The sequence below is a fragment of the Bombyx mandarina genome, chromosome 13 (genome assembly GCF_030267445.1).
Source record: "Bombyx mandarina strain Sakado chromosome 13, ASM3026744v2".
Classification (NCBI taxonomy): Eukaryota; Metazoa; Arthropoda; class Insecta; order Lepidoptera; family Bombycidae; genus Bombyx; species Bombyx mandarina.
The window spans coordinates 16,498,321-16,524,332 of record NC_143220.1 but is presented as its reverse complement, the minus strand read 5'-3'; the positions used below and the strand labels follow the sequence as shown (position 1 = coordinate 16,524,332).

Below are 26,012 nucleotides of genomic sequence, written 5' to 3'. Positions count from 1 at the left end.
GCGCCGTCGCCCAAAACATGTCTTGTCGGATCCCCTAGATCCACTCTCGATGCTTTGCCACGTACCATCCGGCTATGGAATGAGCTCCCCTCCACGGTGTTTCCCGAGCGCTATGACATGTTCTTCTTTAAAAGAGGGAGAATCCTAATATTACACGGTATATGTTAGCTAAGATACCTATATGTTTCAGCTGCCAGTAAATAGCGGTAGGCAGCGGCTTGGCTCTGCCCCTGGCATTACTGAAGTCTATGGGCGACGGTAATCACTCACCATCAGGTGGGCCGTATGCTCGTCTGCCTACAAGGGCAATAAAAAAAATATTTTAGGCTCTTCAAGCACCGGTCACCGTCCTAGCCCATAAACGACGTGCGAACTAGCCCATAAACACAACTGAGTTTCTCGCCGGATCTTCTCAGTAGGTCGCGATTCCGATTCGTTAGTAGATTCAGCTAAGCATTGTTCTTGCTAGGGCTTGTGTTAGCAACACCTCCAACAGAAAAATACTTGCTTGTGGTAAAAAATTAATGTAAACGCAGATTCTATACATTAACGTCTTTTTTTATTTTACTATTTAGAAGGTTCATGGTTGGTCGCGTTTGAAGGAAGATGCATGAAATCAATATTAAAGATTCCTTGATAAACATTGCTGAGGAAAAAATAATGCAAATAATTTCTTAGCTGTTTTAACTTCTGAGTATTTCCATCACTACAGATATAATTTTCATATGACCTCAATGGGACCTCACATACCTCCAGCGGCATGCGTACCGCAGCTTTAAAATCACTATTCTTAATAAGTCGACAAGCACGCGATCCGATAATGTATTTAGTAATCGGTAAAATACCAATAAGAATGATCTACGAAGGTTTGTTCCTCAGATCTTCCTGTTCCCATCACGATGTAGGTTTGCGTCAAGGTGGTGGCACGGTTAGATTCGAAAGCGTAAGGAGTTTCTTTATACAAATGAACAACTCTTAGGTCATTAATGTGGATTTTCGTTTGTTCTACATGTGGTTCGCTCAGGTGAATTTTCGCTGGTGTCGGTGAAGGATTTACAGCAACGGCCCGTGAAGGTTACGGTTTGTTTCTGTTAAACTTTTCAGGAATTGCTGTTCTTGAGTTTTAATTAGCGCTTCGTGAGTTACCGATTTACGAACATACCCTGAGTTTTTAGTCAGTTAGGGTTCATTTTACCTTAGAAACTGACTTACATATTTCGCCATTGGCTCACTAGGGGGAAAAGATATCAACGTACCTTAATCAAAGTATCAAGTATCTTAAATACTTCCCAACGTAAATAAAAAAATGTAACACAACCTCGTTTTATTCATCACTTATACCCAAAAACAAAAAAGCCGTGAAATTTAATGGCCCCATACTAATTAATGAAATTTAAGCATACCTACCTACCTACCTACTTTCTAGGTATCAAAAACCGCTTTCAATGCAATTTTCCTTTTAAGATACTGATTTTCCATGGCAGTTTTAAAATATGTCGAGGGTAATGCTTATTCTGCTGCTAAATTCAGTACGAAGCGGCAACGCAACGATATTATGTACCAAACAGTTACGAAAAGCGTGTTCGTTCAGCCTATCCAAACGTGCGGTAGCCGCCAGCCAGAGTCGTGCGTAGCTTCGGCCGAGTTTAGCTACTTGTCCGAAGTTGTAACAAGTTTCTGCTCCATAGCGGACGTAGGAATTGTGCCGTGTAAAGTGGATTTTAAAATATAAAATTAAAAGTGAATTTAGTGTATTACAATAATCTTAGTTGTAAAAGATTCACAATTGACGCTTAGAGACAATAGGCAGTGAAGAATCTTCGAAAAGCCTTGGTAATATTTTTTTACTTATACGCTCGAATATTTAAACCGGCCCGATTAATAAATAAAAATAAGCTAAAAATGTAAATGTTATGTATGTGCATAGTTTCTTCGTTATTGTAGTTTGTCGATTGGTTTCTGACAATCAATGCTTTAAAACATTTCATTCTTTTTAAGACCAAACAAAATTTAATATTTCTCAATGTTCTTAATTCTAAATCCACTTTGTAACTACGGACACAGTCATCAATTATACTTATTTATAAATTACAAGTTCAGATATTTGAAGTGTGCATTGTTCAGTTTACTAATTTTGAATAATTTCATAATATTTTGTATTTACTAATTATTTTGGAAATACGGTCTAATAAAGAGAGTCTATACCGCCTCCAACACTACATGACGATCTTGATCACTCTGTCATGAGTGACACGTTTGAGAGAAAGAAAGAGAGTTTATACATATCTCGTTGTATCTATACAATATCTACATGTATGAAAAACATCGATTTCTTGAAACTACTCGCACGCCATCTATTGCTCGCCTCTTTGATGTTACTTCGAAACCTTCCCCGGAGTGCCAGCAACTGTACAAAAATTAATTGCAATAGAAGACAAAGGCACACCTATACTGGTTTTTATTTTTATAGAGAAGGAATAACACATAATAGTGATTTTATTTAACTAAACATCAGCATAAGGCACATGACCAGAGTTTTTACTAGTGCAAGGCTCTATAGGTAGGCTAGGTAGGTATATAGATAACAGCCTAGTAAGAATCTGAACTGACGAGTAAATTATTTGTATGGTCGTTTCCTATCAGTTAATGTTTGACTGTACGTATGTATGTACATATGAGGGACCACGTATTCTGATGATTTCAAGAACAAAAAGTTCCATGAAACGTACAGCGATGACTTACCAGTAGCAATGGCACTATTAAAAGAAAAAACCTGGCCCATCTTGAAAAGTGTAACAAATGTGTAACGAATGAAAAGATGCATCATAGGTTCGAGAAAACGCAGTAGGTGCATGATTGAACACGACACCAGAATACAACTTTGAGAAAGCAACTTGGAGCTGAATTTAATACTAATATAATGATGACTATTTGATTAGGGGTCGGCTATGTGTTCCTACCCCACAGCGCAATGTAAGCCTGCCCAGGTAGATATCACCAACTTACCTATATCGATCATGATGCAGTTATGCGTTCTGTCATGAATTTTGAGACAACCGTTGTCCGCTAAAATGTAGACTGGTCATTTAATATTTACGTATATAAATATTATACAAGTGGTATTTACGTTGTGATGTCTATTGCCTTCCGTAACCAGTTAACACTTGATAGGCCGTGATCTGTCATGAAATTTTCAAGTGAAAAATATAAAGTATGTTTCAAGATCTATGAGAAATTAATTTGTCAATGAAATACAAAATTAGTTCGTTTTTGAGCTAATAATAATTTCTGCAACTATAGAAAACTGTAAATAAATTATGATTGTCCAAGTAAAACAATTTCATTTAATTATTATTTTCGGTTTTCGTGAGTTATAGATGTAATTAAATATAATTTTACGATTTAATCTCTCTCTCATTTTTTAAATTGTTATGATGATATTTCTGATGTTTTAAATACTCCACAGATTTAGTGGTCAACGGACGACCAAGGTGTTCAATTATTTACTATGATAATTTACTTTATCATTTCATCTAGGCTAACAGTATTTTTTAAGGAAAGGCCTATAAAGTCGATGTCCGTTTATGGGGGTAGGGTAGGGCTCACCCTCCCTAGGTAACGACGGGTGTGCGCTACTTCGAATTAGGGTGCGCCGACCTAGATATTAGAAACTCCTTTTACAATTTAATTAATAACAAAATGGATATCACCACACCTGTACATATAGTTTGCTTTTTTTTTTTCCTACCTAAGCTGGTAGCCTTGAGAGGCTATTCCAGCGTAACCTTAACTAGTAGGTGAGCTCACGGGGCTCAAACCTGATGACGTTGCTAACACGAACCCTAGCAAGAGCCGTGCTTCGCAGAATCTACCACCGGATCGGAAACGCGACCCACTGAGAAGATCCGGCGAGAAACTCAGTGGGCTGTGTCTGAGGGTATACTTTGCAAAATGTGTATATACCAGCAGCTAAGTAAGGTCCGCTTTCTGTTGTGAAATGCCACGTTAATTTACTATGATACTTAAAATTGTCATAATGGTTTATAGCGAACCTGATATTAAGGGATTATGGAATCAAATAAACACAGCGTGAATTATAATTAAAATTTAAGATTGTAGCAGCAAATACACTAATATAACGATTATACAACCTGCAAATTTCATCCTTAACGGTTCGCGGTAAAGATAGGCCTAATTCTGGTAATTATGTAGTTTGATAGTAAAATTGGTAACAGTATAGCAACTACAGACGGAGGTAGTATAGGCAAAAAAAAAAATACAACTCGAGGAGGCAGTCGTTGCAATATGTATTTTCTGATCAATAGCAAGATATTTACTATCTTGAATCTTTGGAAGTCACGACTTCGTTTCAATAATTGTTAGTAAATTAAATGTGGATCATATAGTCATCAAAATTGCTTTATACTGTAGCTTTGAACTGATGAAACATTTATTGAGAACACGAGCACTATTCTTTCTAGAGATTCTTTAAATACAAACAAAAAAAGAGTATTTGAAGAGCGAACGATGCTTCTGAATAGTACTCATTGATGAAGATGCTCTGTGAAATGATTTCGGAGATCGGCTCTTAATATCAACCTACCCGCCACTAAAGCAAGAGCAGCACCTAAAGCAGAATATATCTCTATTTACTGGAATCACTGCGTTTATATTAAATGCGTTAAGGTATCATTTATAGCATATGCCGTCTGTCAAAATTCTTTCTTGTACTAGATAAATAGGGTGTTAGGGTGGTGGTATCACTCAAGTTGATTTTTTTCCCCTACGTATTCGCTGGTATCCTAAAAGTCTATTCCAGTTATGCCCGGGCGGGTAGGTGAGCTCACGGGCTCAACTTGAGAGAATTTGCAAACACTAGCCCTAGCAAGAGCAGTGCTTCGCAGAATCTACCATCGAATTGGAATCGTGACCCATTGAGAAAGAAGAAATGTGACCGATAGAGCACGTTAAATATTTCTTATCTTAACTTTACTGAACCGGTATCAGAGGTATTTTTTTAAAGTTAATAATTCAGTAAAGCTAGCAAAGGTATACACAGAAGTTCTAGAGGGTCTTCTATGCAAGTGCAGTCAGTGATGCTAGATAATTGGTTACATTGGAACATATAAATGTTGTGGAGTTCGGGTGGTGTCACCGATTTGATTATTTCTACCGCGAAGACTTTACTGGTTTCAATTTGGACGATAGAATGAACAGCATTCCAATGCAATGTTGACATGTCGTCTTGAGGTGGACGGGTCGCAACCTCATGATGTCAGTGATGACATCATATCCGAACCTCGAATCACCGAACCGGTTGACTGTAGCTGACGACCTCCAATTATGTTAATACCGTTCGTCCAGTCTCGTTTATACACAGAATCCTAATATTACACGGTATATGTTAGCTAAGATACCTATATGTTTCAGTTGCCAGTAAATAGCGGTAGGCAGCGGCTTGACTCTGCCCCTGGCATTGCTGAAGTCCATGGGCGACGGTAACCACTCACCATCAGGTGGGCCGTATGCTCGTCTGCCTACAAGGGCAATAAAAAAATATTAATTATATTCTAGTGTAATTTATATTGTCCTTTGTGAAAATTCAAGAACTAGACGTAAGCCGTCGAACACTTTCTTCCCACATACATGACAACTTCATGCTCACACCAGGTGGTAATGTCACACAATAATTGCTTAAAATCTGCCAACGGTAAACATATTCCATGTTATGCATGTATTAATATGAATGACAAATAATTACAGTATATTTTTAAGATAACGTGTTTTGCTGCCAATGTTAATTGTGAGTTGTGATGATGTTCGTGATAATACTAGGTCACGGACACGTATTTTCTGTAACGTCACCTTTTAAACGTCGCAAAAGTTAAAATTGCTCAGACGTCCGGAATTTTCAAGGTGGGTGGCGCATTTACGATGTAGATGTCTATGGGCTCCAGTAACCACTTAACACCAGGTCGTCCACCCATCTAAGCAATAAAAAAAAAATGCTTGACTAAATTAAAATATCATTACATTGCATTATTGATCCGAACATACAGATCAAGCCAAAATGAACCGTGTACAGACTATGTAATGTTGAATACTCAGTATGGGCTTCATAAGAAGGTCGCACGAGTTATGGAGCGAAAGGTCTTTTTATTTTATTGCTTCTATTGAGCGAACGAGCTAATGAGCTACCTGGTATAAAGTTGTGTTACCTGCTCGCATAGAATCACACTATGAATATTTCCTTCCTGTCTATTTCTTTAATAAATTGTCCCGGTTCATTCGTTGGATCTGATAAAAAAAAATTACATGTTTTTTTCTTATATACACTTTAATTTGAATTAGTATACCACGATGAATTTCAAAAATGAAATTCTTTAAAATTGAAAAGTTATTGACTCCTATTCCAATTCGTAAGACTATGTTAATTTTGTTCTATTAAATTAATAATACAAAGTAATTATAAACTTACATTATTGCATATTCAGATTAGAATTTCATAATGATATTAAATGATATAACATCATTAATATGGGCAATTTGTTTTAAAACTACCTTATACGTTTTCATTCTAAGATATACTGCACACGTAATCGTCAAATATATTTTTTGTACATAGAATAGAGTGAAATTAATCTTGATAGTAAATAAATAAAAGCACGTCCTCTTCTCAACGTACCTATATGCCATTGGGTCCGAGTTTGTTAGGTTGGGTAAGCTCTTTACTGAAAAACACAAATGATATATTATAAGGCACGGGCTCTTATGGGTCAAGAACACGATGACATGTCATGCTCGCAACATTTCAGTTTTCATATGAATCTATGAATTACTAAAGTATGAATAGTGCTTCTGATTTCATTCGGTCAAATACGTATTCTAGTTGCTCATGCCTCGTTGAGAATTTTTTAGTTCATTTATTACAAAGAAACAATAACTAAACGCGTAAAACAAAATTAAATTAAACTAAAATTACTGGAACCTCGGACTTATATTGTTTTACAGGTCTAACATTGTAACACAATAACGATAAAACTTCCTTCATAGGGGCAATTTTGAAGCGCTGACATTATCTACAATGTATTTAACATAATATAAACCAGAAATCAGATTTTTTTATTAGGTACATAATTGCACAATCATAATATGCAAATTATTAATAGGTTCGCTTATCAAAACGCGATGATAGTATTGAATTAGAATTTAAATTTAAGTAATGTATTAATTAAATAATAATATCGTAACTTTAGTCAATGCAACTACTAAACGCAAAATAGAATTATAAAGTTACACGATACGTTAAAAAAACTTTTGATAAAATTTAACTTTTGGTTTAACTTTTGGTGAAAATAAGTTTTAAATATGTAAATTTCGCACCATACTGATGTAGATGAAAATCGTGGGCCCTAACAAAATTCTGGCTGATACAATCAGCGAGCAAATAATGTGCAAGGTCAAAAGTGGATCGCTTCCGGAACCATGGTAATCAACTCCTTACTACCCTAACCTCAAACTAACTTTTCAATTATTTCGCGGATGTACGAAACATTAGGGTCAACAACCTCGCTTACTCACACCCAAAACATATGCATGGCAGCTGACTGCTGTCGTACTCCTACAAAAGAGTGGATGCGTGCGTCCGCTGTTGTTTTAATTGTGTTCCCTACAGTAATGTTTAAAAAACCGTACGGTCATTCTAAAATACACTATTTTAAAACGATTTTTGATGTTGCCGTATCAAAAATCGTAATATCCTGCATTGTATCTTTTCTACGTTCTAAGGCACCCGGTATTGTTTGGTTAGTGACTTTGTGCTGTTTTTCGACATTAAATACTTATTAGACAATTAAATAGCATTATGAAATAACAATAGCGTACACATACCAAGTAGAAACTACAGAGTAACAATGTGGACGGCCCAGTTATTCGCGGCGTGACGGTGAACGAACACATAACCGCTTATCGGCTTGAGCAAAAGAAGTAATGCAAGCCTCCTTTGGCTTTCCAGTGTATAAACATTTTAAGGTATAGCGCTGTATTGCGGCCTGGCGTTAAAACAGGTTCATCGAAATCTTTGAGAAACCGGCGTTTCCAGTTACTTCCCTGTTTAAATATAAAAATTCTAGGCTACATAGTAATATCTCTAAATTCTAGATTACGTATTAACATTGCGGGTCTATGAATACAATAAAAAGAGCAAGGTCGTTCGTTAATTCTAGTTATAAGATATCTTGAGGAGTAGGTGCTTAATGTTATTTCTGTGTTCACATCGCATCGTTGCAATAAAACACAAGCACCAATGACAGTTGTCATAGTCATACATAAATAACAAAGTAGAGGTTTCTTTTTAGAAATACATTTATTACTATTGTAAATAGAAGTAGATACACAATTACAACTTCTAAATATTTAATTTATTCCGTCCATTCGTCTCTCCGTATGTCACGGCCATTGCAATTTGGTATACAAATGAATCATGCAAGGAAGTAGTAAATACAATACTTAAATAAAAAACACAGAGTTGCAATGAGAGCCTCATGTTGAAATCTGATCAAACATTCATTCATGTCCTTACGGATCCATCAGATCCAGTAATTCTTGTATTAGACGCATTCAGCTCTAACACTAGGAGCAGGCTTAGGGACCCCAGTAACCGTACTCGTCGAACTCTGCAAAGTTCATCTCAACATCAAAAAGAAACCTCTCTCTTTGCAGAGTTCGACGAGTGCAACCTAACCTAAGCATCAACCAGCTGAATTTCTCATCGGATCTTCTCAGCTGGTCGCGATTCCTATAGATTTCCGGTAGCAGATTAATTCGCGAAGCAGATGCTCTTGAGTTGTTAGGTCTCCTTTGGAGGCGCTCGGGTAGCTGTTAGCTAATTCTACCCCTCCTGGCTGAGTTCGTGCTCGCCCTTTTGTCCTGGAGAAACTAGAAAGGCCTCCGGGCCACCAGTAATTCTTCAATCATAGAAAAAACATGTTCAAAATTAGAAAGTGAAAGACATATGCTGGTCATCAACGAGGGCCTTCCTTATTTAAATAGTAAAATGATAAGGTGCTTATGAAGAAAGAACTTTTTATACGAGTAATTAGTTGTCGATCACTAATTTCGGGATCATGTCTTATAATTAAGTAACAATTAAAACTATTTTTACAGTTTAGTTTCGCTCTTTCGCTTTTTATTGTCATTTTATTATTATTATTTTCGACGTTTCGGAATATTTAAAAAAAAATCCTACCGTTCGTACGTACCTTATCTAGCAATCGTGGGCCTTATTTGATAGGAACCAAATAAGGAACTATACGACATTGCATTCGAATAGTGAATATTATCTCTCCTATTGTCCTCTGAATTTAAATCTAAATGTTTTGATAGCTATTAACTACAATGCGAGTGATTTCAAGAAGATCTTGTTTCAATCTTTCATTGGAAGCTGGAAGAACGGAGAACGTCTAGACATAGAACAAGTCCGACAATAGAAGAATCTCGAAGATGTGCTTACTAAAATCGTGCTACTGATTTCACAATAAATACAGTACAAAATCAAAACTGCTCCTTCGTATTTCAAATAGTTATAAAATAGATTTCAGACGCTTCAACTTATAACGGTGCAAAAGTTAAACCTTCCTGGAAGAGTTCCGAAGAATTAGACGGCGAGAGAAGTCATGGTTGAAGAAGGAATGTTAAAATAGAGATGCGCAGTATAACAGTCCCGAATTGCGCAAAATACAACTGCGGTCAATGTTCAACAACGAAGAAACACTGTGAGAATAAGAAGTAGAAGACCTAAAATAAATACAGCACTTAGTTTTTTTTCTTCTTAAAAGAATGTTACCTAAGTACCTAACTGTTTCTAAAAATATACATTGTTGCAATAATATAATTATTATGAACGAAAACTGTTCGGATGACTAATTGCTATAAATAGCGATGAATTAAAATAATATCAAGTAAAGGTTATCATGTTTTTCTATTGAGATAAATTTAATTTCATCATCAATTTTTTTATTTGGAGAAAACCTCGGGTAAAAAATTGGTTCATGTTGGGTACTGATGGCAGATGAGGGTTCCGCATGGATGGGTACACACACTCTTCTGCTGTAAAGTAATGCATGATGCAGTTGACTTAGAAGAGTAGGAACGTAGAAACGTCGTTATTGCAAAATAACTAAGATTTTGAACTCAGCACGGGGACGGAGTTGGAATCTAACTTGTATTGTATAAAGGCTTATCTACCTTAAAACGCGGTATAGGTAATAGTCGCGCTTATTTTTGCTGCGAAGCTGTCATCAAATCCGGATTTGAGCAGTTGAAAATAACCCTTATTTTAAAGCAATTATTTAAAATTATTTAAAATAACTTATTTTAATGTGAGACTGAGCTCATAGCTAAACGGGGAATACATTTGTGTTGCCAATGTACTGGCAAAAGTAAACAAAAAATGAAACCTTCAACATGAATGTACTTATTAAACTAACAAACGTGACTTGAGTATAAATAACTCGAGTATTCATTGATGTGAACGCCAATATATATTTGACTCATTCGACGAACTTCCAGCCGACCTGATATGGAACTAGGCATTGTTATTATTTATTAGTGACTGAATCATTGTGATGTCGACCTGAAATAATTTTCAATATTTAGAACAAAATTCCGTTTACACCTAGATATACTCTTGTAAGTTTTTTATTGAGTTTAGAAGGGCAACAGAGTTCACGACCGATATTGAACGGTTACCGTCACTAGCATGTAAGACGAATTGTAAAATCATGCTATGTCGTGGTTCATTCCTAAATCTAATACCGTCTAATACCGCACATAGCACTTCTATGATAACTATGCATTCAGTCATAGCTGTAGTACTTTTTCTTAATTATAGAGAACAAATAAATTTGGTAAATAATTTGGAATGGGTACATATTTAAGTAAAACACCATATTAATTCATAACCTCTTTCTTATGTTGAGTTTTTTTATTGATTTGTTTTTGTTTGTTTTTTATATATTCGCTCGTCTGAGTTGAAACTTGAAAGTAATATAGTTGTTAGCAATCTAGGGACGGTCTAGAATTCAGGACAGGTGGCATACGAGTTGTATTCATCAAATGTGTGTTATTTCGTAGACATATTTACCGATAGATGTAGCGAACCGTCGCCGTCGCCGGCTATAAAACTGAAAATATATGAAATATTTATGGCAATTTGTACGTTACATGGTTATTTAATGTGCCTAAGTATTATGATGGCACGATTGTATTTTCTAAAGTGATGAATGCGGGCGGTAAGACCTTCGACGGTTATAGCGGTGACGCCATCGCCCACTCCCGGCGCAAAATCCTTATTATAACGTGGTCCTATGTCCGCTGTCGAAACGTCGTTCTTTTAAGAAAGTTAGTGTCTTCAAAAGAATTTTTTTTTACGGTATTGTAGAATATTTAAAATTTAATTGATAGTTTAAAAAAAGGCATTTAAATATGAAATACAATTTGTTCGTTCTGAAAATAATGAATAAACAACATATATGCATATTTATATAATATTTAATGGTTTTTGTTTAATATAATCATATAATTGATGACAATTAGTGCTGACATTTTCGCAAAGCATTTTACATTAATATAATATTACGGTTTCTCAGCATGACAACCATTTGTTTAATACGAAATGACGTTCACGGTATCTATGATAAAATTTAATAATTATACATTTAACGTAACTAGTGGTGCCGCAATAGTCGAATTTCGACTACAATTAATTGTAATTATGAATTTATTATACATACTTCTATTATCACAGATTTCACCAAGACTACAGTATAGAAAAATGTTATTAAAGACAATGTTATTTTATTCTCAATTTGACTACAGACTTTAAATAGTAACAAAAGTTTGACCATAAACAAAGATTATAATATATAATAACATACATAACATATAATAATATGTTTAGATGTGTTTTGTCAAATACATGGTAGTGTGTGTGATTTTTTTTTATTCATTTAATGTATTTTTATGCATAATTAAAGAAAAATATTAACATTCTGTACTTCTTCTCTATATTCTGTTTAAATGTGGGAAATTTCATACTCCTCCGTCCGCGCAATTTTCGTAAAAAGGGACACAAAATTTTTGCTTCACTTATTATTAATATAATAATACTTACATGTAAACACAACATAGGTATTCCTTTAATTCTTATTACATTCGCTTCGCGAAGTTAGACGCATTCAAAAGTCGATGACCGAACTCGTGCCCCAGTCGCTCGTTTTCTTGTTTTATCAAACAACCTTTTGCCACGCGAACGAATCATTGGCAACATGCGTTGAAATGAGACAAATTCAAAATACCGGCTATTCGATTAAATTACACCATCCAGTCAAACTATTTACATACTTTATATTTGTTTTTAATACTTACTTATATAGCACCTGGGTTGAATTACATACAAATTTCTGTCCAAAAAATATCATGATTATCAATAACAAATACCTAAATGAAAAACTAAAAGTAAGCTAATATAATTAAGCTTGTCCAGCTATTTCTGATTGTGCTGTTTATTAGCTGTAATCGCTTTACCTCCAGATGGACCGTGAATTTGTCTGCCCAATAAAGTCACAAAAAAAGTAAGAATTTCGGTCTAAAGCTTAAACGAAACATTGTGCGCACGGTTGGGCGATTAGAAACTTTGATTTTAGAGCCTATACCTATATAACGACGGCAGACTACGACAGCATTCAATAATTCTTCGAAAATTTTCATTAATGTATTGGCCGAATGCCACGATCCAAACGTTTTTGTCGTGAGAAAGTTAGGGTACGGTCGAATATGTTTATGTTTACATCATCGTAACCCAGATACCACGTTCTGTGCCCTTTACCAAATTTATACATACGAGTATAACAGGGAATCCGAACAACGTCGGAACGATTAGTCTCATAGTTTAAATTACATAAAAAGACACATGAAGATAGAACGACATGACCACTAATAATTAAGCTATTGTGTAATTTCCGTAAATAGGAATGAGATCACGATAGAGTCACTAAAATATTAAGTATTATTAGTTTTCATAGTATAGATGTTAATAACCACCGTTGAATTAAATTTTTTAATTACCGATTATACACGCAATGGTGTTAATATTTATTAGAATTTCCCTAATATTTTATTATAAAAATAACATACTTTGCTATTTAAATAGAAACCAAAGAATAGGATTAAATTGATTCTTTTATTAGTTAGGTATCTATCTGTGTTCTTAAATTTAGTATTGTTTTCGATGACTACATAACCAGTTTGAGACAGAGTACTTATACCTACCTACTTCTTTACTAAAATAAAAATCTCATATTTCTCTTTGTACAACGTTCGCTAGAAGTAATAGTGTTCTGTGACAACAAAAAATTAGGTACCTTGTGTGTTCCAAATTCTACAAGCGGCAAACAGTTTCTATGTTATTCTTATTCTATTTCTATTGGCGTTGCGTTGTATGTAATAAACGGTGCGACAAGACTCAAGATCCGTAGGCGAGTAAATAATGAACGTGGCCCCAATCTATTAAAGAGCATGTCTTTCATTCTAAACATAATAAAACGGATATTATAAATATTTGTACCAAAAGCTATTTGTGGTATTTTCATACTATTTTGTTTCAGATTCAAGATGCCAAGATAGGCAGGGATATTTCAAACAACAGATTAAGTCTCAAAAACATGGAAAAATGATAAATAAGAATCTCATCACCTTAAAATGCGTCCTCTTCTGTTTTCTCTCAGGTAATTAAGTAGCGTATTATCAAATTACTAATGGTATACGATCTTATGAATATGTAAATTATTACCGCGACACTAGTGAAAGTGGTAAGTATTTTGTTCGTACTCATATATAGCTTAATATTTACATATTACAGTCGTTGATATTAGGCAAATGTTTGGCCAATCGAGAGCGTCGCTGATTAAAACAACAGATGTCTATATGGTTATGCTGGCTGTAATTTATTCACCGCTCAAACTCACTTGGTAAAAGCGTAATTTCTAAAGTTTGGAAAGAGGGTAAAATTGAAATTGAATCGAAAATGGAAATTACATGATAATGAATACATTATTGATTAACATCTAGAACAATCAGTGTATCGTATATGATAATTAGCGTCATATATATATAATAGGTACGCTAGGTACTAGGTATAACAGGTAGTAGGTACTCAATTTAATAGGTTTTATAATAGGTACTTTAATTTTTTTCGATTTTCACATGATTTTCAAATATGCTAATACCTACATATTGTATTGCCACAATATGTTATCTTTGTTGAAGTTGGTCATCATTCTATCTACTTAAAATTAAAACAGTAGGTTTCTAAGTATCGTACAAAAATTGTTGCAATATATCGTCCAGCTGCACTCATCTTTATTAATGACGTTAAAGAAACGCAATTCAAGTTTCCATACAGGGTGCGACGTGGTTGGTTCTGGTTTTTGATACGAAGAACATTCACCTCAAACGTGTCAGTCGCTTAAAGATAGCCACACAATTACTTTATTAATTTGCACTACAGGCCAGCTTAAAACACACGAATTGCAGCAACTTGATTGATGCGTCAGTTTAGGTCGTTAATCAATTCTGTTCGTTTATTACAATAAGCGAAGAGTTGTTGACAGGAAATAACAATCAAGTATTTTGTTTAGTGCGTTTGGTCTTGAAGTATTACAAGATATGATACGTAAGAATAAGTAACTATTATTTTATGGTTTTTCGAGAGACTAATAATAATCGTTTTCAGGGGTGGGCTGCATTTTTCCTTTTCTTCCGCTGCACATGCTTTCAGTGGGATTGGATAAAGGCGAAGCTCGTTTGATTTCTGCTATTTCACCATGCATCGCTTTGCTAGGTCCAGCTATAGTGGGACCACTTATCGACAAGTAAGTCACGTCATAATTTGTAACTAGTGCTTCATAGAACAATGCGTTATAATATCTAAAAAAAATTATTGCTTATATGGGTGGTTGAGCTTACAGTCCACCTGGTTGTTAAGTGGTTACTGGAGCCCATAGACATCTACAATGTAAATGCGCCACCCACCTTGAGATATAAGTTCTAAGGTCTCAGTATAGTTACAACGGCCGCCCCGCCCTTCAATCCGAAATGCATTACTGCTTCACGGCAGAAATAGGCAGGGTGGTGGCAACTACCCGTGCGGACTCACAAGAGGTCCTACCACCAATATCTATATGGAAATCAAAAGGTCTAATCAGGTAATGGCAGTAATTGAATTAGTTATTTGCCTCTAAATTACCGAAAAGCTTACGGATCTCTTGGTTTTAAATGATTACGTTAACCTTTGCAAACAAAATGCTTCAGAAATATAGATGATAGATAATAGGGCTGTAACTATAGCTCAAGAAGGCGGAGTTCGTATACCCGTATCATTTGAATGTTAGCCTGATAGACTATTAAAATTAAAATCGTTTAACTAATTGTACGTTGATTGCTGTAAGGCAACAGATGGTTGAAGGGTACTTTTTTCTGTAATGAATATATTCTGCATTTAAATAAAAACATGTTATTGATATTTCATGACTTTTTTTTAATATCAGATTATCAGTAGGCAGGGGATCGACGGGCGGAAGCGCTGGTAACAGCGGATCAGGTCGGCTACTGCGCATCGTAACAGCAACATGCCTTATACTCAGTACTATCTTCTATTCTTTACTTCTCACTGTACCATACACGGAAAGACATGAGGTGGGTACCTTTTATTCAAGTTTTTTTTTACAAATTTATATTGCTTAATCGATTCATACATTCATTATTTGGAGGTTTAGTGAGTTCCTGATATGTCAGGGCGGTTAATTTATTATTTATGATATCACTACATAGTATAAAACAAAGTCCCTATATCTCTATGTATGCTGAAATCTTTAAAACTACGCAACGGATTTTGATGCGGTTTTTTTTAATAGATAGAGTGATTGAAGAGGAAGGTTTATATGTATAATAACATCCATTAAATAGTGGAAAAATCAATAATAAATTACAGTTTCCGAAGCGAAGCGAGAGCGGGTCGCTAGTTTACCCATACAGTAAAGTCTTCTTACAAACTACCAGTCAAACCAAACCTTTGTACGGAATTATTGATTCTGGCGCAATAGCTGAGACCAATGCACTATAAGAGGTATCTATCGTCCTAGCTCCAGGGTATCTAAAACGACTATACTAGTCACATAAAGTGAAGATATAAGAACGGGTAGTGACCACGGATAGATATGATTTGTCTATTCGTATCTTCCTAACCGCGGTCTTCAGCTTACCCGTGATCAAGGTGCTGGTAACAAGGCGAAAATATTGGAAAATGAAAACTGAAATCGTTATAAGAACTTATTAAAAACAGTGTATATAAATTTGACTTTGATCAAGGCGAAAGTTGGAAACAATTTATCACATTTTGTTATCATTTATTTTGACACTTAAAGTAGCAAACAAACAAAATATTCGTTTTCATATTGAGTAAAATAAAGATAGCACAAATAATCTGTGAAATATTACTCAAACAACATTGTATTCCCACAGGCTCGTCGGCCTCAAGTTCTGTTCATGTGTAATGCGGACAGCGCGTATGTGATGCAAGAAGTTTGCAAAGAGGACATGCGTTGCAATCGTTGGTCAGGTGAGAAGGTACGTTAGAATCAAGTCTATTAAATTACCTTATATTTATCTATTATTTGCAAAGGGACGTAAACGCATGAAAATATATTTTTTTAATTGATGCCTTGAGTAATCGAGCTTGGGTAAATATTTCGTTCTTAACCTAATATTATCATTAGTCAGGAGTACTAGCAGTAGGATCTTGTGAATACGGCTGCGCTGATCCGAACATGACTTGGATCCGCCAGCCATTCACCACCACGTCGACAACCACTACGTTAAGACCCATGTACAACACACTGGTTAACGCTTCGGTAAGTCGCAAAAAGTTACACAGAAAACGTTTATTTTCTTCTCTTTTTCAGCCGTTATTATTTATGTCTGTACTTTTATTCAAAGTAAACTGGCTGCACGCGAATTATAACTAATGGCCGAAAAGACAGCCTTCGTGGTCTAAAAGATAAGACGGCTAATGCACTTGTGTCAATGGTGTGACTATGACCACGTTCTAATTCCGCGGGCAGTTATAAATTATCTAAAGATAAACGTAGGTATTTAGCACGTTTTCGCAAACGTTATCCATGCTGAAAGAATAACATCGTGTAATTAAAATCAAACCCACCTAAATTATGAATATGTGTATTACTAGTATATACACCCTGTATCATAAGGTCCCACGAGTAATTAGGTACGAACTTTATTTTTATTTCTGTCACGAAGCAATAATGTATTCTAGTTTGAAAGCTGGGAGCCGTTACACAATATAATTGAGACTTCGATACCACGTCTCAAAGTATCCTACGCTAACAACAGATGAGCTATGTTCGTTTACCAATGTATGCTATAAAAGTGGATTTCAACTTAAAATAACATTTTATCGTACACATGATGAATCCATTCATATATTTTCTAATTAAAATTAAATTATAATTAAAATAAAAATAAAAATTAAAACTGGTGGTAGGACCTCTTGTGAGTCCGCGCGGGTAGGTACCACCACCCTGCCTATTTCTACCGTGAAGCAGTAATGCGTTTCGGTTTGAAGGGTAGGGCAGTCGTTGTAACTATACTTGAGACCTTAGAACTTATGTCTCAAGTTGGGTGGCGCATTTACGTTGTAGATGTCTATGGGCTCCAGTAACCACTTAACACCAGGTGGGCTGTGAGCTCGTCCAACCATCGAAGCAATAAAAATAAAAAAATTAACAAGTTTTAAAAATTAAATTTTCGAACTGAATTCGCCGGTTTATAGTGTTAGCGTTGTAGTTATAGCTATGCTTGTCATTTTTAGGACACTATAATCGAATAACGAAAACAGAAACCGTTATTAATTTCGTCATGACCGTTTATTCATGTTTTACACCTACAGAAACTATGAACACTTCGATGGTAGTTAGCTTTTTGTTATCATATCCATTTATGTTTTAAGACCGTTAGCATAGAAAATGATTTGTGGAGATTATAATTATTAGGGATGTAATGAAAATTAATGTATAATTATAATAATATTGACGTTTCTTTATGAGCTCTTTTATTAAAACTAATAATTTCTGATAAATGCGCTTTTAACATACGCCTTTTATTTTTAAGTGGGACATTCTGTCAAATATTAGGTAAATATTAAATAGGTACTAGGAATATGAACCGTGAATATTCAAATTGGTTACGGAACTCTTTACTGTGCGTCATCGGACATGTACTTTTTCTCGTCGAACCCGTCGCGTCGCTCGCGACGAAGAGTTCGGCGAGTAAACTAACCCATAGACACAGCTCACTGAGTTTCTCGCCGGATCTTCTCAGTGGGTCGCGTTTCCGATTCGGTGGTAGATTCTGCGAAGCACTGCTCTTGCTAGGGCCAGTGTTAGCAACAACTCCTGGTTTACCTGGTCCAACCTACACGCTAGGGTAACACTGATATAGCCTCTCAAGGCTATCAGCATAGGTAGATGAAAAAAAATATATATTTGTCCGATTGTTATATTTTTAATTTTCGAAACACAGGCACAGACAAATGGCTCCGTTGACGAAGCCGCTCGTGAGAAAACTCACTTCGATTTAAACCCGCCTCACCTGTGTTATAACGGTGAATGTAATGTCTACATGCAACATGTTGCACGTCTGCGTATCCCGTTGTCCTTGATCGCGCCGGATCCACCCGAGGACAACTCTACTGCTGACTCTAACTGGTGCACTTATCAGACAGGTTTGTCTGCAATGATTTCGTCATCTTAAATGTTTTTCGAAATTCAATGAGATATGTAAAATGGTAGTCGACAAATTTGAGCAAATCTTGTGGACACGTTTAAAATCTGAGTTCATTTCAGCTGGTCCATCAAAGTGCTTGGTTCCGCCAGAACGATTAGCTGAGATGAACCAAGACGATGATTGCACCCCGGCAGTAAGGTGTCAAGTCCTTGATCCATACGATGAACCTGATGGTGTCTTAGCGGATGCTGAATGTAGACTTGTAATAGGAGATCCAACTTCATCATTTTGGGCTTATTTTATTCTCAGGTATACAATTATTAGTTAAAATTTAAAATCTAATGCACGCCTTGTTATAAATACAACAATGCCATTTGAAATTCATTGAAATCAATTGTAAATTGATTCATTCATTCAAACGATTCATTATAATACAATAAATAATGAATCACCTCCGTTGTTTTTCCTATTTCCTGAGATAATCTATTCATGCACCTACTCACTCACATTGTTTTGTTTTCTTTTGTTTATGTACTCGTTGAATTTATTAGGTACGATGTCAATTCTAAACGTATATATATACCCATTAATTTTCTGTTTATTTAATACACAATATTAACATTTATGGTCTCTATAAAATTAATGGGAAAATAATTTTCAGATCTATTGCAGACATATGGCCGACTGCCGCATTAGCTCTACTCAGTACAGCGTGTGTGATAGCAACTCGCGAGACCTCGTTGGGTCGAGGTGACGTTGGCAGACAAATCGCCTTCGGTACACTGGGACTGGCTATCTTCCCGCCGCTGGCCGGACTAGCCGCTGATCAAATGCCCGACACCCCATATCTTGTTCCGTTTATCCTACACGCAATATTCATGATATTGGCTGCCTTAATATTAGTATTTGACAGGTGAGTAATTTATTTATTTATTTACCGCACTGGTAGGTAACACCGCCCCGCCTATTTCTGCCCTGAAGCAGTAATGCGTTTCGGTTTGATGGGTGGGGTAGCCGTTGTAACTATACTGAGACCTTAGAACTTATATCTCAAGGTGGGTGGCGCATTTATATTGTAAATGTCTATGGGCTCCAGTAACCACTTAACACTACGTGGGCTGTGAGCTCGTCCACCGATCTAAGCAATAAAAAAAAAACTTTATTTCAGTTTTTTTTAAACCATAACATTTTGTTAGTAAGAATTAAATATGAAAATAATAATTAAATAAGATAACAATGTTTGCAGATCCTAAAATAGTTACATTGCAGTTGTGATAAATTAGTGAAATTCATAAAATTATTATAAGTTCGCGCCATCACTATTAGGTACACTGGGAAAGTGGGCTAAATATTTATTAAGCCAGTAAGATTTATTTTACATTTAATTTTGAATACGTATCTTTCTGTCATTCTTTTTTTTCCTGTTCGTTGTGGATTGATATTCATACATTTATCACTTTTGGAAATAAGGAATCGTTAACGCTTAACAGGTGTGCGAATCGTTTTTTAATACGGATATGTTCCATATTCAACGCGAATTGATTCAGAAATTCATTAATTTTTAGATTTATGTTGATATAATTTTGAACTAATAATCAATATTGTTCAGTAGTTTTACTCAATATATTTTACATAGGCTGTATCAGGTTTTTTTTTGTCACGACTTTTTAGTGAATTCCCCTCCCCGGTATCATTAATTGCTGTTTTCTGAACGCTATCACATGTCTATGTTAGGCAGGGGCGCGGTTCCCTGTTAAAGCCATTTGATACACGCGACAGCGGATCGACACTATTTTTCGCAAGGAAATCGTTCGTGGGTCTTATATTAAGTGTATTATTATCTACAGACATCGGTTTAGGTGGGAAAAAAATAGATTGAACAGTTTTAAAATTACAGATAAATAATAAGCATGACTTTATGAATTTATCTTATAACTGGCTGACTTCGTAGGGCCTCAATCGCTAAATAAAAAACCTTAACTTTTGTATAAAATAAACTTAAAACAAACAAAAAGAATCCGTCCGACGGGGGACACATCAAAGGGAAAACAAAATTGTTATTTTTATTTAATTCGGAGCATTTTCATATTTATCTACCTTAAACCTTCTCTGGACTTCCACAAATAATTCAACACCAAAATTAGCTAAATCGGTCCAGGCGTTCTCGAGTTTTAGCGAGACTAACGAACAGCAATTCATTTTTATATATATAGATAAAGATAAAACGTGAATTTTGATTCGGTACAGTCACATGCCACTATCGACGCCGGAATGGTGGTGGCACACGGCGACAGGAGTGTTGGCCCTGCCCATGAATGTGGTGCGCCGGTATGGAGCCGAGACTGCTGCAGTTTTTGTTGTGGTAGCTCTACTGGGCATTCTGTGGAGCGGCATCGACGCATATCTTCCGTGGTAGGTTCACGGCACAGCACGATATTACTTCTTTTCCATCCATTTATTTATATTTATAGAATACATTAGAAAATAATAAATAAAGAAAAATAGACATTCATTACTGGTGGTAGGACCTCTTGTGAGTCCGCGCGGGTAGGTACCACCACCCTCTCCATTTCTGCCGTGAAGCAGTAATACGTTTCGGTTTGAAGGGTAGGGCCGCCGTTGTAACTGTAACTATACTTGAGACCTTAGAACTTATATCTCAAGGTGGGTGGCGCATTTACGTTGTAGATGTCTATGGGCTCCAGTAACCACTTACATCACCAGAAGGGCTGTGAGCTCGTCCACCCATCTAAGCAATAAAAAAAAATAAAAAAAGTACAGGTTTCCAATCACTAATAGGTACCTGTTCATACAATTCAAGTTACGTAAGTAACACGCAGTTTCAGAGATGTCAAAAACAACGATACCTTTGTACCTACTCAGATAGGACATGGCGTCTAAATGTTCCATTAAAACAATGGATCTTACGCCCTTTAGCCGGTACGTGATTACTACGTGGCCGATATATACCAAATTGTATCAAGACGGGCTTACATAACCTACCACCAGTTCAAAATTATATTTCTTTTTTTCTACCTACTTTCTATTTTCAGGACCGTTGAGGAGATGAACGGCACATATACTGAAGTGGGGTTGACGCTGACCGCGGGCGCGCTTCCAGCCGTGCCAGCGCTCTGGTGGGCCGAAGCACTTGTAGACTACATTGGACACTCCAATGTATTCATCTTAGCTTTTACATTTTACGGACTTCGATACACTGGTACGTGTCTTTGTAACACGCGTCAGCCGCAAAACTGCGCTTTTAACAGATTTACGCTTGAATCATGCAAAGTTGTAAGCTGTTTGCTTATAATTTGCTCCCTGATACAGTTACTATCACGCATGCTTTTTTTTTTTTTTTTTTTTTTTTATTGCCTAGATGGGTGGACGAGCTCACAGCCCACCTGATGTTAAGTAGTTACTGGAGCCCATAGACATCTACAACGTAGACGCGCCACCCACCTTGAGATACAAGTTCTAAAGTCTCAGTATAGTTACAACGGCTACCCCACCCTTCAAACCGAAACGCATTACTGCTTCACGGCAGAAATAAGCAGGGCGGTGGTACCTATCCGCGCGGACTCACAAGAGGTCCTACCACCAGTAATTACGCAAATTATAATTTTGCGGGTTTGATTTTTATTACACGATGTTATTCCTTCACCGTGGAAGTCAATCGTGAACATTTGTTGAGTACATATTTCATTAGAAAAATTGGTACCCGCCTGCGGGATTCGAACACCGGTGCATCGCTTCAACACGAATGCACCGGACGTCTTATCCTTTAGGCCACGACGACTTGACATATATCATGTATGCATCCGTAAGGTATGATGCTCCTTATGATGATCCTTACGGATGCTTACGCGTATGAAGACAACTTTGGAACATTACTGCTGCTAATAATAACTTCCTTATCGTGGTCACCGCTAACTACACCATCGACTTTGCTCATGTAGCGTCAAAAACCGTCGTTGCCCAAGATTTTTTGATCCAAATGATACTGCGCGTTGCTCGTCACTATCGTGACTCTGACATACAGACAAAAAACACAAGTCGCCATACTCTTAAAACAGTTCGATGTCCATAACACCATCCTGCTGAATTTTCATCTGACTGTTTCAATGTGTCGTCATTTTAATTCGGTAAATGTACTCGGCCTCTCTTGAGGGCGTTCGGACAGTTGTTAGCAACTACCACCCCTCGTAGCTGAGCCAGAGATCGCCTACCCATTCTGGTAAAGCCGGAGAGGTATCCAAGCCTTGGGTCTGTTCTAAAAGTCACAATTTGGATTTATAGTAGGTAAGACCATGAGTTATTAATGTTATTTGAAAATATAAATTTTCCCCGTAAATATATAAAGATATTTATTATCTAGACGGATGAACAAGCTCACTTCGCAATTACTGTTAAGTAAAAAAAAAAAAAATACTGTTAAGTAACCGCCGGAACATAAATAATCGTAATGCAACACAATGTTAATGCCATCACCCAACAGTAGGATAGAAGGAAGGAAGGTGACCCGAAGGCCTTTCCTGTTTCACCAGGACAGGTGAACGAGTGCGGAAATATTCAACGGGCTGGTCTTTTTGACTAGGTTTCAAGTCGAACTCAACGAGTGCGATTACTAGGGTCCCTTATGTGTAGCAGAAGCAGTATTAGAACTGCAGGCGTCTAGTAAGAGTGTTAATGGTTCCGTAAGCATATGCTTAGGGCATCAACGACGACTGGCTCTTGAGTGAGCTCGTTCCATGGAGTAGTCAGCAGCAGCCATGATAAGGCGATTAACTCGTCGCATCACACATATCGAAGTAGTGTTCCGACGCTGACTTCAGATGTTTCCTGATAGATTCGAGGCCACCACCCTTCTTGATTGATGACAACCACATGTATTTGGTAAAAATTACAGGTTTAGCTAGCAGTAATGAATACAGTTTGGTGGCAGTCTGTGAAATATTGGAAGTGTTTACACTTAGTTTGGTTTGGGTGACTGCAATACTATACTTCCGTCACTTGATTCCTCGCAAGTACACTACTACAGGACAAGCACTACCAGTCATCGCTCATTTCTGTTTAGGTAAGTAGGTACCAAAAATACCAGGATACAATAGAGGAGAATCATTAATTCTATCTCTAAAATTCCTTTAATTTAGTAACATCCATTTTGCATACGATGACTACGGACCATTTAATAAACAGAGATGGCGTTGGTTTTTTAGGACGCTGCATTGGAGCCATTATTAGTGGGATGGTGTCGTTACAGCTGCAATCTGCCCGTGTAACGTACGAAGCCCTTGGTGTAGTTTCCTTGTTGGTAGCAGCTATATATTTGACACTCTATCATTTGTTACTTGCTCCGCGATGTGCAGCTCAAGCAGTCTCTCCGCCTCAACATTTATTACAGGGTGAGTATTCATTCAATTTAATTCGATTCCTTAGTCAATCTATACATATAAATAAAATTGGAGTGTGTTTGTAATATTGAAATAACCGCTTTTTACTACATGCTTATGAGTATATATACGGTACATACACCAAAATAACATTTTTTACAATTTTTGTCTGTCTGTCTGTCTGTTTGTTCCGGCTAATCTCAGGAACGGCTGGACCGATTTTGACGGGACTTTCACTGACAGGTAGCTGATGATGTAAGGAGTAACTTAGGCTACTTTTTTTAGACTAGCTTCGCCCCGCGGCGTCACCCGCGGTACGACAATAACCGCGGGTAACATCGCGGGACTCAACTATCAATAATAAAATTTAATGTTTCCGCGGCGAAGCGAGGGCGGGTCGCTAGTATCAAATAATTTGTGAAACTTACAAACAAATGAAAATAAAGTATTTTCGATAATATCAGTCTATAAAAATATACTGTACTACTAAACCGTATTGTATGACTTTTGAATTTAATGTCATGATGAATATCATTGTTTGTTCCGAAAGCTTCCACAGTGGATGGACTTCTTGATGCAAAAGGTAAACTAGATTTTACTGTTCCAAAGTAGATTTGTTGACAAATGTATATTAATAATAAATATTCTTTCAGGACTAAATACCAACGGAGCATCGAATGGTACATATTCTCCGATGCGGGTCTACCATGAGGAGAGATCGCGCAAAGGACACTTCCGTTACTAAGTCACTACTAGTACTACACTATATACCTACTCTATAACACAGTAAAAAAATCGGTTGTCTGTAAAGTCGGTTTACTGACGACAGTTGAACGTGACAACGTCATAAGAAAATACTGATGGGATGGTTTCATTTTTCAATTATCGCAATTATCGTAGCTATAAATAATTGACACCATATTTTCACTTTTCACTGAACTTCATACTTGACGAAAACATGTACGCCTCAGAGCGAGGTAACGCCGCACGAGTCATGTTTTTTCGTGCGTGCAGCCGGCTCCATCGAATTATAAGACGTTGTCACGTCAAAAACAGACAAGTGTGTTTTTTTGTGTAGCGATACCGATCTTAGCATATGTACACACAAAGATTTGTCTGGACTAACAAAATGTCATCACAGAGGTCCGACTGTATTAAGGCCCTTGCCGTAGCCGCATTTAAACACAGTTAAAATATTGCGCTACTATTGCCTTAATGAAGTGCTTTTTCATTTTAATTAGGTAACTAGATTTGTTGTTATATATGTATAACTCAGATAATAAATTCATCTATAAAATAAAATTATTTGTAATAATGGGTCACTTGTGGACATTTTCATGAATTTAATTCTAATTATAAAAAAAACCACGAGAACCGTTTATATTGTAAGTACACAATTTAAACTACTTTATTTTAAATATACACTATAATTTTAGTAATCGTGACAACCCTACAATTATTGAGTAAAGTCTCCCAACAGACACAATCGTCTGTTGCTTTAATTTTTAATTTTTTACATACCTATAGATTAAGTGATGCATAAAAGCATTGAAATTATTTCATAAGTGCTCTTTTTAATTTTCTATAATAATCATGCCTAGCATAATCTCTAAAATTGATGACGAAGACGAATTGTGATATCTAATAATTGTGCTTTTTTACTAATGTTATTTATTCGCAGCTCATTACAATAATTACAATGTCAATTGTTTGCATTTAAATGTATTTTTTTTATACTTTAATAAACGACCAGTCTTAAAA

At 36.2% G+C, this 26,012-nt stretch overlaps 1 protein-coding gene across 3 annotated transcripts; it reads left to right on the top strand.

Annotated features, from left to right (window-relative positions):
• Positions 1 to 1,519: 1,519 nt before the first annotated feature.
• LOC114245315 (major facilitator superfamily domain-containing protein SP1173) lies at positions 1,520 to 26,012 on the top strand. 3 transcript variants are annotated; one of them, XM_089732186.1, is made up of 15 exons: positions 1,520 to 1,833; positions 13,665 to 13,784; positions 14,792 to 14,930; positions 15,606 to 15,753; positions 16,579 to 16,683; positions 16,833 to 16,967; positions 18,655 to 18,856; positions 18,978 to 19,167; positions 19,520 to 19,771; positions 21,106 to 21,270; positions 21,912 to 22,078; positions 23,768 to 23,935; positions 24,078 to 24,263; positions 24,802 to 24,834; positions 24,905 to 26,012. In XM_089732186.1, exons 2-15 carry the CDS (start codon positions 13,730 to 13,732, stop codon positions 24,994 to 24,996), a joined length of 2,037 nt encoding a protein of 678 aa, XP_089588312.1. In that variant the 5' UTR covers positions 1,520 to 1,833; positions 13,665 to 13,729; the 3' UTR covers positions 24,997 to 26,012. The 3 variants fall into 3 exon arrangements, with proteins under 3 accessions (XP_089588312.1, XP_028033248.2, XP_089588313.1); XM_089732187.1 differs by having other exon boundaries at positions 1,595 to 1,740; XM_028177447.2 differs by lacking the exon at positions 24,802 to 24,834.

What these genes read in the sequence shown, in the direction of transcription:
- LOC114245315 (XM_089732186.1), top strand. Translation starts at nt 13,730, where the DNA reads ATGATAAATAAGAATCTCATCACCTTAAAATGCGTCCTCTTCTGTTTT. An exon ending in ATCGTTGGTCAGGTGAGAAG is followed by an intron (nt 16,684 to 16,832) that starts GTACGTTAGAAT and finishes TATTATCATTAG; the next exon opens with TCAGGAGTACTAGCAGTAGG. An exon ending in TGGGCTTATTTTATTCTCAG is followed by an intron (nt 19,168 to 19,519) that starts GTATACAATTAT and finishes AATAATTTTCAG; the next exon opens with ATCTATTGCAGACATATGGC.